This window comes from Tursiops truncatus, chromosome 5, assembly GCF_011762595.2.
Source record: "Tursiops truncatus isolate mTurTru1 chromosome 5, mTurTru1.mat.Y, whole genome shotgun sequence".
Classification (NCBI taxonomy): Eukaryota; Metazoa; Chordata; class Mammalia; order Artiodactyla; family Delphinidae; genus Tursiops; species Tursiops truncatus.
In genome coordinates, this window is record NC_047038.1 from 134,927,102 (window position 1) to 134,939,795 (window position 12,694).

General features: G+C 43.1%; 1 protein-coding gene across 7 annotated transcripts in view; it reads right to left on the reverse strand.

Annotated features, from left to right (window-relative positions):
• The window catches only part of ETFDH (electron transfer flavoprotein dehydrogenase), a 35,119-nt gene that overhangs the window by 2,909 nt on the left and 19,516 nt on the right, over positions 1 to 12,694 (reverse strand). For all 7 annotated transcript variants that reach the window (XM_019926356.3, XM_019926351.2, XM_019926353.3 and 4 more), the window contains 4 exons: positions 7,447 to 7,593; positions 6,107 to 6,247; positions 4,774 to 4,917; positions 1,215 to 1,383 (listed from right to left, as the gene is read on the reverse strand). In XM_019926356.3, the coding sequence (XP_019781915.1) occupies positions 1,215 to 1,383; positions 4,774 to 4,917; positions 6,107 to 6,247; positions 7,447 to 7,593 (601 nt within the window). The remainder of the gene's footprint in view (positions 1 to 1,214; positions 1,384 to 4,773; positions 4,918 to 6,106; positions 6,248 to 7,446; positions 7,594 to 12,694) is intronic.

The window sequence follows — 12,694 nt, forward strand, 5'->3', positions numbered from 1 at the left end:
GGAGCGGCCTGGACCCTTGGTCCAATGACTGGCGTCCAGGAGACAGCCAGAGGAGGACAAGGCAGGGGCTGGCGGTGCTCTGCCAGGAGCCCGGGGCCCCCGGAAGCTGGAGACTCGGACACAGCTGTGAAGTGCTCGCCTGCAGAACTCCGAATACCTTCCTGGTTAAAGCTGCCCAGCTCATAGCGCTCGGCTGTGGTGGCCCTAGGAGGTGGCAGCACCTAAAGCTTGGGGCCCTGCACTTAATCTCCAACAGGACGTCCTGGTTCTCGTGACCACCCTCCTCCTGGTGCCGGTGACCTGCCTGCTCCGGCCCGACCTGCGCGGGGCAAGCGGGCTGGCGCCCGGTGGGACGCGGACTTGGTGAGGCGGTCTGAGGCACCGGCCCTGCCTCTCCTGTCCCCGGGCATGCCTGAAGGTACAGTCCACCTGGAGGAGCGTGTCACCCGACTCTACGGAACGCGGCTCATCTATCGGGTATCTACGGACTTGCTCCTGGTGTTTGCGTCCACAGGGAGCCAAGCCCCTGCTCTGGGAGGAGTGTTCCGTCCAAGGAAACGAGGTTGATCAATAAGTACGTTAAACAGTGAGCCGAGCCGGAAGGTGGAACACACCGGAGAGGGAACGGCGCGGTGAGAGGGGCTGGCAGGGCTGTGTGCCTGTGTGCAGTGCAGATTCACTGGTGAGGTCCGCGCGAGGCCCCCGGAGAGAGATCCGAGCCGAGGTGCGGGGAGCTTGGGGGCCAGCCATCAGCTGGGTGCCCCCGGGACCCAGGAAGCGTGTCTGGGATGGAGGGTGACAGGAGGTGAAGGTGGAGGCGGGTCCGCTGCCTGCCCTGGAGTGAAGGTCTGGGGGCGCCTGCAAGGGTCCACCTGGGCCTGTGCGATGTGAGGCGGAACCCTCACGTTGAACTTGTTTCCGGGGGCGGGACACCTCGGGCTCGTTCTACTTTCCATTCATGAAACGGCACGTGGCCGTAAAAACCTCACGGCGAGCAGGCTGCAGTGTGCTTTGCCCAGCAGGCATCTCGACGCTTTGTGTAGAGGGACAGTCACACTCTGCATCTTTCAATGCCCAATGAGATAAACATACAAGACCAGCAAGATTTCTAACTGTATCTACTGTCATCCTCTATCCGTACACTGAGTGTATGTTTAAATAGCTTCTTTTTAAACATCCCCATGAAGAACCTGAGAATAAACGGGAGTTCTTACCTATCGTCTTTGATTGGAGATTCTCACTAGTTAGTTGATTAAAAATAGATTCTGCTGCCAAAATCCCACTTTTCATTGCTGTGTGGGTCCCTTTGATCTTGGGAACATTCATGAAACCAGGGCTACAACCAATTAGTAAGCCCCCAGGAAAGGTGAGTTTTGGTATAGACTGAGGAAAGAAACAGTCAAAGTGCATCTGTTAGTTCAAATTAAACAAACAGAACCGAATACTCCAAATTATAGCCCTTTGAAAGCTGTAGGGAAGAAACGAAAAAAAAAAATTACATGCAAATGAATACGAGTGAAGAGAAAAATCAGAGCAAGGGCAGTTTTTCTCCTCCTCTAGAAACAAGGATCAGAACTATTGCTCTGATCTCTTTTCCATCTCCCTCCCCATGACTTACCTGCATGAGACAGACGTTAAGACCAGAGCATTAACATTTACATAAAATGTTTTTATTTATACATATCTATGTCATAATGAAAAGAATATTCTCTAAACCTGAACGTCTATTATCTAAATTGTGATCTGCTTTTACACGCATTGTGGGTAACACGTGATTTACAGAGGATGTTATCATAACTCTTCATACCTCCTTGTTTTACCTTGATGTCCAGGGAGTTTCGGAAACCTAGGTTCTAATCATGGCATCACCACAATTAGCCACTACCTTAAATAATGTATTTTAATTAACCGAAGAATAAACTGAATTTCCAAAATAAACTTTAAGATGGTTGTTTGGGCCTCAGTATACACTTCTGACGGAAAACAACGTACTAAAGGGTGGGTGACGGTTTTGGTTTAGCCCCACGATGTAGCAGCTAAGTTACCGACTGCCTCCCTCAGGAGACTGTACTGTAACCTAGAGTGTGGAGAGGAAGAAAAGAGAGCTGTGGAGTTGCTCTTTCCTCCTGGAGGCTTCCCACAGTACGCCACAGGTCTTTGTTGAGAAAGTGGTGGGTGGCTGACAGTGTGGCCGATGGGCGGAGAGGGACCCTGAGGAGAGGAGGTCAACAGGGAGCCCGCCACCATCAGCCGCCACGCCGCGGGGCTGTGGCCGCGCTCCCGTGTTACAGAGTTCTAACTGCACGGGAATGGTGGTGAGAAGCAAAAGCAACGCTGGTACAAGAAGGCTCGGGCCCAGGGGTGACTGCTGTTCTCCAACCAAACTCAGCATCAGAAACATGCAGATAAGAGAGCGTGAAATCAGGGCCGCAGAGCAGACAACAAGGGGAAAGGGCTTTCTGGAATGCCAGGAGCTGCAAACAGAGATAATGGTTAGGAACCTGGATCGTGACAATGCTCCTCTCAAATCAGGCTGTGGCCCTGCTAATCCTAAGTCTGATTCAAGAGCCAGAAGACTGACGTTTAATAAAAGGACACGGACTGCTGGTGCAAATTCTTCCAAATGGGTGCTTAAGTCCTAAGAATAAAAAACGTCATGGCCCAAGGGAAATGTGTGTTTTTCAGTTCTGCGAGGATCCTACCCTGTGCGGGCAGCTGGACATCTTGTTAAGGACCTGGGGGACCCAGGAAAAGTCGTACAGAGAGATGTATTCTGGGACATCCATTAAACGGGGGTTAGAGCTTCCCTGGTGGCACAGTGGTTAAGAATCCGCCTGCCAATGCAGGGGACACGGGATCGAGCCCTGGTCCGGGAAGAGCTCACATGCCGTGGAGCAACTAAGCCCGTGCGCCACAACTACTGAGCCTACGCGCCTAGAGCCCGTGCTCCACAGTGGGAGAGGCCACCCACTGCAGTGGGAGGCCTGCGCACCGCAGTGTGGAGTGGCCTCCGCTCGCCGCAACTAGAGAATTGCCGCAACTAGAGAAAGCCCGTGCACAGCAACGGAGAACCAAGGCAGCCAAAAGTAAATAAAATAAATTAAAAAAACAAACAAACAAAAAAACGGGGGTTAAAATGAGGAACCAGGCCGTATCACTGAAGAAGATGGGTATGGCCTGGAGTAGTTCTACAGTAACAGATTTTACTCTTCCACCTGACAATTGGTAAAATCAGTCTCGTAACTTCCTTTTCCTAGGACTTTTCTGTAACCTAATCTATTTCTGCACCAAAATAAAATTACACTTCCCTGCACTAAAAGAAAAAAAAAAGAACCTCCCCCCCCCCAAAAAAAACCCCACAGGGGTTAAATACTAGAAACCCATCAGGAAAGGGGAGCTTTGGTACAGACTGAAGAAAGAGAAATAAAAAGGCATGTAATACTTGTTGGTGCAGAATAAAATTGGATGTTCCAAATTTTTGTCTCTGAAGGGTCTTCAAAAACTTAATGGAAGTAAGTTTCTGAATCTTTGACTAATTAAATCAGAAAACTTAGGTAAAAAGTGTATTGTGTGTGTGGGGTCATCTCTTCCTGCTCATCTAAAGATCATCTGAGGTGCTGAAGCACACAAGGCAGGTGTCATAAACTCGAGTCTGCATGTACTACTGAATATACAGAAGCCTTTACACTATAAATTAAAGAGTAGAATTAGGCTGGCAATAGGTATTATGCACATTATTCAAAAAAGTTTAATGGGCTTGAACATAGGAAATTTAGCAAATATTATTGCAAACGAATAACTGCTCCAGAAATAAAAACAACCTCATGGGAGGTAACTCCGCAGCAATGGAATTTAGGGACAGTGTTATTTTTAGGGTTCTAGTGATGACATTCATAATTTAGCTGTGATGTACTTGACTTTACGAATGTATTTAGAACTTCACTTTAAAGGTTAAGTCAACTTTTCTCCCCAATTTTCTATGATCTATTTGTTACTTTTACAACAGATTAAAAACAAAAAGATATCAGATTTCTAAAATATCAACAGTTCTAGATTCCTAGAATATTAGAGACAGAAGGGATCATCTTTATTTTACAGATGATCCCTTAACGCCCGAGGAGTTAAATAACTTGACCAAACCGTTTGGTATAAGTTTTAGAGCTGACTTTTAGATCATCTTACCTGTCGAATACTATTTCCAAAACAGTTCTAATAGCTTTTATCATAGCTAGCCATCTAGCTCTTATTTCACTGTTTAATAACTAAATACTTAATAAATTATTTCATTGTTTAATAACTAAATACTTAATAAATTAACTGCATTTGATAGTATTTATTTTGAACATATACTAAAATAGGACAATTAAGGGTAAAAACTTAACAGAGACCACCTAAAGGGCATGGATGACACTAGGTAGTTGAGATTAATTAATTACCTTTGCTGAAAACTACATCTGTCCTTGAGTTTCCTGGCAGCAAAGGAATAAAGGAAAAGATCTTGGATCACATAGTTTAAATTCTCTGGTTAAAGACAAACCAATAAACAAAAAAGCCCATGAATTTTTCTCTAGAAATCAATATATCCTTAAAATTAAATTCATGGTGTCATTTAACTCTGGTGTGGTACAGTTTTATAAATACTAGGGTGCTTTGCTTAGTTACTTAAATTTTCTTCCTGAGATAATCTTCTATCCTTTATTTAAAGTTGTTACCTTATGTTTCAACGTTGAATTTATAATACAGAAATAAGGATTAAAAACGCGGAAGTGTTACCTGAAAGCCACCTTCATTGAGGGCTCTGGCTCCATATGCAACCCTTTTCCCGCCTTCCAACGTCGGCTGGATGCTAGGGTGGTGTTTCCACCTCTGGAACTCTCTAAATGGACTTAGGTACGGATTTTGATAGTCTAGACCAACCTTAAAATGTTTATATTTAAATGAGACATCGTTATTTCAAATTATATCAGGCTGAAATGTGAGCAATATTTACCAGAGAACATGTACATTAAACTGCTTGTACTCAAAGTACTTAGGGAAAGGTATGCAATGACCCAAATTTAAATAAATAACCCAATAAAATCTGTTTGGAAAAGAAAGGGTAAACAAAAGGATGCCATGTGTTTAGAATTGGCAGAACTTGAAAACATTTAGAATGTATTAATAAATCATTGTGCTTTGTAAATCAAAGTCCAAATTAGAAAAATGTTTGTAGGTAAGTGTTACACATTATGTTTCTACAAAAGGAGTTGTAATAATTTATCATTCATTTCTCAATACCAACTCCAGAAATAAACTAATAAGCTCGATGCAGTACTACTGAGGCAAAAATGAAGAAAAAGAATGTAATCGCACTTATAAAAAAAGAAGGTGAAAAACATTAGAGATTACATTTTTACCAAAAATGCTGAAATTAATAACCAAACCCTTTTTGCTTTGAAAAGATTAAGTCACTATAAAAACTAAATCAAAGTGATGGACCGAACACAATAATACATAAATTTAACGTGTCATGGACAAGTCTAATCATGACATTGAACTATAAAGCTGCAACTGCAAGGTGCAGTAACTCATATCACTTTTCCATTCCTTGTAATGTTCAAGATGTAATTTACTGTAAGGATGTTTAAGCGACCAAAAGGGAGGAAATGGTCCTGTTTTAGTTAGAGGTTCAAACCCAGTACGGACTGCACTTCCTGCAGTGGCGTGCCACAGTGGACATGGGCTTCAGGTCAGACAGGTTCGGGCATGAGTCCTGCCTCTGTCACTTAATGCGTGTGTCTGGGAAGGCTGTTTAGCTTGTCTGGACTTCAGTTTTCCCACCGGTAAAATAACGCTAGACCAACTTCACAGGATTTTTATGGACCAGGATTCCCAGGGAAGCATCCAGCACAGGGCCTGGCGTGTAGCAGCTACTGTACTACAGCTACGTGAGCTGAAGCAGACCACTGTCTACAGTGGCCATAAGCACTTCAGATGTGGACAAAAGCAGAGAGGACGCTTTAAATGAGAAGCCTTTTACATTCTCCAGATGCAAAGCCCTGGATTTGTGACACTGAAGACCCAGTGGCTCTCAGAGTGGAACTTCCCATCACGGAGTGTAACTTACCACGAAGCCGAGCGCTACGAGGGGCTCCCCTTCATTCAGGTGATAGAGGAATGAGCCCCCATACGTGTGTCTGTCCAGGGGCCAGCCGACAGTGTGATCGACTCTCCCGGGTTTCCACTTCTTCTCATCGATAATCCATAACTTTAAAAAAAAGTCCGAGAGTATTATTTATGTCACCACATGTATAAAACTTTATACACCACATGTATAAAACTTGCTAAGTTTTATGTCTTATTTATGAAAGTTACAACTGAAAAGCAGAAATAAGAGAAACACACAAAAAAGTACTTCAAATATCCCAGAAAATGACATCAAAATGCAGCAGGATGATCGGAGTAAAGAAACAGGTGAGGAACTCTGTAAGACATTAATTAAGTTCTCAGATGGGTAAGGCGTTCGTGCGGTTGTGGGAAACACCACTGAAGAGATGGGGTGCTGGGAACCACCTACACCTTGACCCGGGCGATGGCCACACGGGCGTGTTTGCCTCATGAACGTGAGCTGCGCCCTGCACTTCGGATCTGTTACTTTATAGGACAGATGTCATTCTTCAGTAAAAAAAAACAGTGTGCTCCCTCCTGCACCACCTTCTCCACGACTGAAGCTAACTGATCATCCTGTTTTCAGAATGGTTAAGTTTTAAATTGCAAACAACAATTTCCACAGGAAATATTATCTAAAAATCAGATATGACGTGCCACCACATAGAATTATGTACAGTCTACCAAAACAATTAAGCCCTTACTCACAATATAATGAATCTAGTTATATATAGAATTTGAAACTTTCTGAGCTTTACCCTAAAAAGATTCTTAACAAAAGAGTTATGATGAAACTTTTGCGCTAATGGACCTAAGGTTTGGATAAACTGAGAAAATATACAACACTCAGCCTAATTAAATTTTAGGCTGCAGGTCAATATACTACGGCTGAGTGTCTATTGCATAAACTAAATTATCTTTACGTTATAATTTTGAATAAACAATTCTTGTAGGATGTGGTCATTTTACAAAGAGCATTGGACAACAGGTCAAATCCTATTAGGGCAGATGGCATTACCATGAAAAAAATCAATATCACAAATATTTTCAAATTCAAGACTTCAATCAACATCTGATAAAACAACTAGAACATGCAGACACAATTTAGGTAATAGTAAAATTTGATTAGTAATATTCTCCAGCCCCTTGAAAAATATCCCTAATGTTTTCAGTCATTATGAACATTTCAGGTTAATGAAAAATATAACTATAAAATTAAATCAATTTATAAACCACACAATGCAAATGAATGTAAGCTTCATCTTTTCACACGAAAGTCACACCGGCAAACTCGAGTACCTCCTTGAGCCCGATCCCGTACGTCTGGGGCTCGCAGTTGGCCCTCAAGTCGAACTTCCTGTACAGCTGCTTGGCCAGGTGTCCGTGGCAGCCCTCTGCAAAGACTGTGACTTTGGCATGTAGTTCCAGCCCCCGCTCAAAAGTTGTCTAAGAAACAGGAACACGTTAAATTGCAATGTTTGACAATTTTAAAAATATTCACATTCTGGTCAGTTTTGAATTGATCTATGATTCAGGTATAGAAGAGAAGGTGCAGATATATAATTTTAGTAACAGAACTAAACACTGTTGTAAGTGGAATCTAATTTAAATTTTATAACGTATCTTGTGTCTTTGTCATATTGATCGAATGGTTAAGTCTGTATGCATTAAAAAAACAAATAAAGCATGCTCATCCCCCCACGAAAAATTATCTACAAATGAATGTACAGTGAGAAGTGAAGGGGGGCGGCCGAAAAATGAGTGAAGGGGGTCAGTGTGTGGTGATAGGTGGTAACCAGGCTTGGGGTGCTCACCACTGTCTAGTGTATACAGATGTCGAATTATAATGCTAGACACCTGAAACTTATATAACTAAAAGAAAATTTTTTTAAAGTGAAAGGCCATTTCCCCATTGTTCCTGATTTTCTAGTCCCATGATTTGAAGCAAAAAACACCATTAATAGATTTCTTGTGAATCATGCCAGAAATTTTCCATGAATAAAAAAACTACATGAGTCTATTTATATCCTTCTAACACAAACAAGATCATCCTAAACATACTCTTCAGCTACTTGCTCTTTTCACTTTAATTTTACTTGTTCTCTATTGCTGGATATATACTGTAAAACTGAAACTTGTTTTTTCCAAGGGGAAAAAATAAGCTACAATTAAAAAGTCTTTCTCTCTCTCTTTTGCTCTCTGTAATTTGCACTTATATCCGGCACATGGTAGGTACTCAGTAAAGCTCCTGAATAAAGGAATGCAGAATAATAAGGAAAGTCTCTTATGAAATACATATTTCCCGATATTTCTCCATTCATATGTTTACAGGTATTGTGTGTATACAGAAACATTCATACAAAAAAATGGTTTACACGGACAAAGCATTTTATAACTGTTTTCACATTATACAATATAAAGTGATTTGCCTAAGGCAATATATACCAAATTAAACATTCATTTTTTAATTAATTAATTAATTTTTGGCCGCATTGGGTCTTCGTTGTGCGCCAGCTTTCTCTAGTTGCAGAGAGCAGGGGCTGCTCTTCATTGTGGTGCACAGGCTTCTCACTGTGGTGGCTTCTCTTGTTGCAGAGTACGGGCTCTAGGCATGCAGGCTCAAGTAGCTGTGGCTCGCGGGCTCAGTAGTTGTGGCTCACAGGCTATGGAGTGCAGGCTCAGTAGTTGTGGCGCATGGGCTTAGTTCCTCCACGGCATGTGGGATCTTCCCAGGCCAGGGCTCAAACCTGTGTCCCCCGCACTGGCAGGCGGATTCTTAACCACTGCGCCATCAGGGAAGTCCGAAGCATTCATTTTTAATGCTTGAATAGATTCCTACCTTCTCAATCAGCTCTCAATAACTGGACGTTTAGGTTATTCCAGGCTGTTTCACTATTATAAGCATGGCTCAGATTGATATCCTTGACGCGAAATATTCTCGGTCTAAGTGTAAGAACTATTTCACTACTGATTTCATACGTTCAGTCACTAGAGAGTCTGAACATCTTTCACGTTTGTTGGTGACTCTGTGTTTCTCTGTGCAGAGCTCACCAACGTCATACACGTGCACACACGTCCTATAAGTGACTGTGCTGAGTACCTTTGGATTTGTTCCCTTCTCCTTCCTCTTACTATACTTCACTCATCCATAAACCCTGTTAACAGCCTAGCACGCCAAGTTTTACCCAAATATATATACATACGCACCTGTGGACTGAGGTATTTACATAGACACCTCAACTTTTTTGGTTCCTGATTCATTTCACAATGGTAGCATCATATAACACAGACTTTTCTGTATCTTACTTTTCTCACAATAATACTTCATGGAAACCTTTCCAAGTCACTATGTGGCTCAAATCTTTCTTTTTAATGGCGGGCAGTAGTCCGTGTGGGAACACCGTAGGTTATCCAGCCATTCTGCTAATGGGTAATAGCCATTCACTGTTCCAGTTTATTTGCTATGATAAGCAATGTCATAAAACATACACCCTGTATATGTATCCTTACAACATTGGTGCTTTTATTCCTGTAAGCTAGGTTCCCAGGAGTGGCACTGTACAATCAAAGGGCACACCTACTTTCATTTTATGAGATGTTCCCAGACTGCTTTCCCCAAAGCCTGAACAATTCACATTTCCACCCACAGTGTATAAGAAGACCCTTTTCCTATTTCTAGCTAGTGACAGTATAACTGTTCCTTTCACGGTTTTGCTAAGTGTAGAGCTGGCTAACTTACTGCTATTTTAATTTGCATTTTCTGGATTACTTTTTTTTTTTAACATCTTTATTGGAGTATAATTGCTTTACAATGCTATGTTAGTTTCAGCTTCGCAACAAAATGAATCAGTTATGTATATACATATATTCCCATATCTCTTCCCGCTTGCGTCTCCCTCCCTCCCACCCTCCCTATCCCACCCCTCCAGGCGGTCACAAAGCACCGAGCTGATCTCCCTGGGCTATGCGGCTGCTTCCCACTAGCTATCTACCTTACATTTGGTAGTGTATATATGTCCATGCCTCTTTATCGCTTTGTCACCGTTTACCCTTCCCCCTCCCCATAGCCTCAAGTCCATTCTCTAGTAAGTCTGTGTCTTTATTCCTGTTTCACCCCTAGGTTTTTCATGACATTTTTTTTTTCTTAAATTCCATATATATGTGTTAGCATACGGTATTTGTCTCTCTCTTTCTGACTTACTTCACTCTGTATGACAGACTCTAGGTCTATCCACCTCATTACAAATAGCTCAATTTCGTCTCTTTTTATGGCTGAGTAATATTCCATTGTATATATGTGCCACATCTTCTTTATCCATTCATCCGATGATGGACACTTAGGTTGTTTCCATCTCTGGGCTATTGTAAATAGAGCTGCAATGAACATTTTGGTACATGACTCTTTTTGAATTATGGTTTTCTCAGGGTATATGCCCAGTAGTGGGATTGCTGGGTCATATGGTAGTTCTATTTGTAGCTTTTTAACTTTTCAGCAACTTTTTCTTTTTGATTCAAGAAATATTAACTGAGCACCTCTGGTGTGCCAGGTTGTATGCTAGGCACTGGGGCAGAGATGACAGAAAAACACTGTCCCTTTCCCTGGGGCCAGGCATGCAGGCAGAGCTAAACATAAATAACTACGCGGGCGTGCAAGGACTAGGTGTGACTGTGTGCCGTGAGGAGGGCTGGGGAGCCGGCACAGGAGCCTGGGCCCCAGATAAGAGGCATCAGAGGACCTGCCTCCTGGCTAGTGGTTACTGCTCGCCAGGATCTGCTCTTCATTTTGTAAGATTCTGCCCGTTTTTCTACTGTGTTGTCTTTTTTCTTGTCAATGTAGAAGTGCTCTTTGACATCACGGGTCGTCAAAAATTTTCCCCCGATCTCCTGCTTATCTGCAGACTCACTAGTATTTTTGGTATACAGAAGTGTTTAATTTTTAAATAGTTAAAAAAGGCCTGCCTCTTACAGGTTTTTAATTTCTTGCCTTTATAGGATGGTTTATCTACCCTACACCTAGGTTGTAATTATAACCTAGATTTCTAATTTTTTTATTGTTTTAAGAAATCATCAGAATTAAAATAAAATGAAAGTCTAACTATTTGCTTCCAGATGGACATGCAGTTTACTCAGCACCACTTATAAAACAACTCGATCTTAATGGACTAAAATATTCCTCTTAGAGGCAATATGCTCCTTAGTGTGCAAGGGGCAGCTCGGGAGCCTCTATTCCAACCCCAGCTCCACTACCTAACAGTGGCCTGACCCTGGGCAAGTTACTTAACCTCCGAAACATGAAAACATCCACATCATAATTCTGACAGTAAGGTGCCTATTAGACCTAAGATTAGAGCTACTGAATGAGCAGCAGGACGCAGGATTCTGGGACTCAGGGTAGACGTGTTTCAAGCCCTGTCACTGGATACTCAGAGGACAGGGCGCAGAGGAAGAGCAAGCAAAGGCGGCAGGAGGGGCCCTGAAACACCAGGAAAACCAGGAGAAGGTGGTGTGAAAAGCCAGGTCCAGACAGTGTTTCAGGAATGAAAAAGTTATTCAGCTGTGCCAGCACTGCCCACCAGGGGCCAAGTGAGAGGACAGAGAACTGGGTACCACCAGGCAGAGGTGTCTGTGAGCGACGAGAATGTTTCCGTGCAAGAGCAGGAGGAAGCCTAACCACGCCGGGATCAACGGAGCCAATTGGCGAAGAACAAAGAATCCATCACTGCTTCTCCTCACCCCACCGGCCGTATGAAAATAAACTTGCATGGGCTTCCCTGGTGGCGCAGTGGTTAAGAATCCACCTGCCAATGCAGGGGAAACGGGTTTGAGCCCTGGTCCGGGAAGATCCCACGTGCCGCAGAGCAACTAAGCCCGTGCGCCACAACTACTGAGCCTGCGCTCCAGAGCCCACGAGCCACAACTACTGAAGCCCACGCACCTAGAGCCCACGCTCCACAACAAGAGAAGCTACCGCAATAAGAAGCCTGCGTACCGCAACAAAGAGTAGCCCCTGCTCACCACAACTAGAGAAAGCCCACGTGCAGTAACAAAGACCCAACACAGCCAAAAATAAATAAAATAAAATAAAAAAAAGGAAAGAGGGACTTCCCTGGTGGCACGGTGGTTAAGAATTTGCCTGCCAATGTAGGGGACACAGGTTCAAGCCCTGGTCCGGGAAGATCCCACATGCTGCAGAGCAACTAAGCCTGTGTGCCACAACTACTGAGCCTGCGCTCTAGAGCCCGCGAGCCACAACTACTGAGCCCATGAGCCATAACTACTGAAGCCCGCGTGCCTAGAGCCTATGCTTCACAACAAGAGAAGCCACTGCAATGAGAAGCCTGCGCACAGCAACGAAGAGTAGCCCCCGCTCGCCGTAACTAGAGAAAGCCGCACGCAGCAACGAAGACCCAACACAGCCAAAAATAAATAAATTTTAAAAAAAAGAAAAAGAAATTTACAAACTCAAATTACTGAGACTCCACTATACTCTTCTATGCTTTTATATCTATATAAATACAATATATGAGTGTTTTTACAACTACAAAGC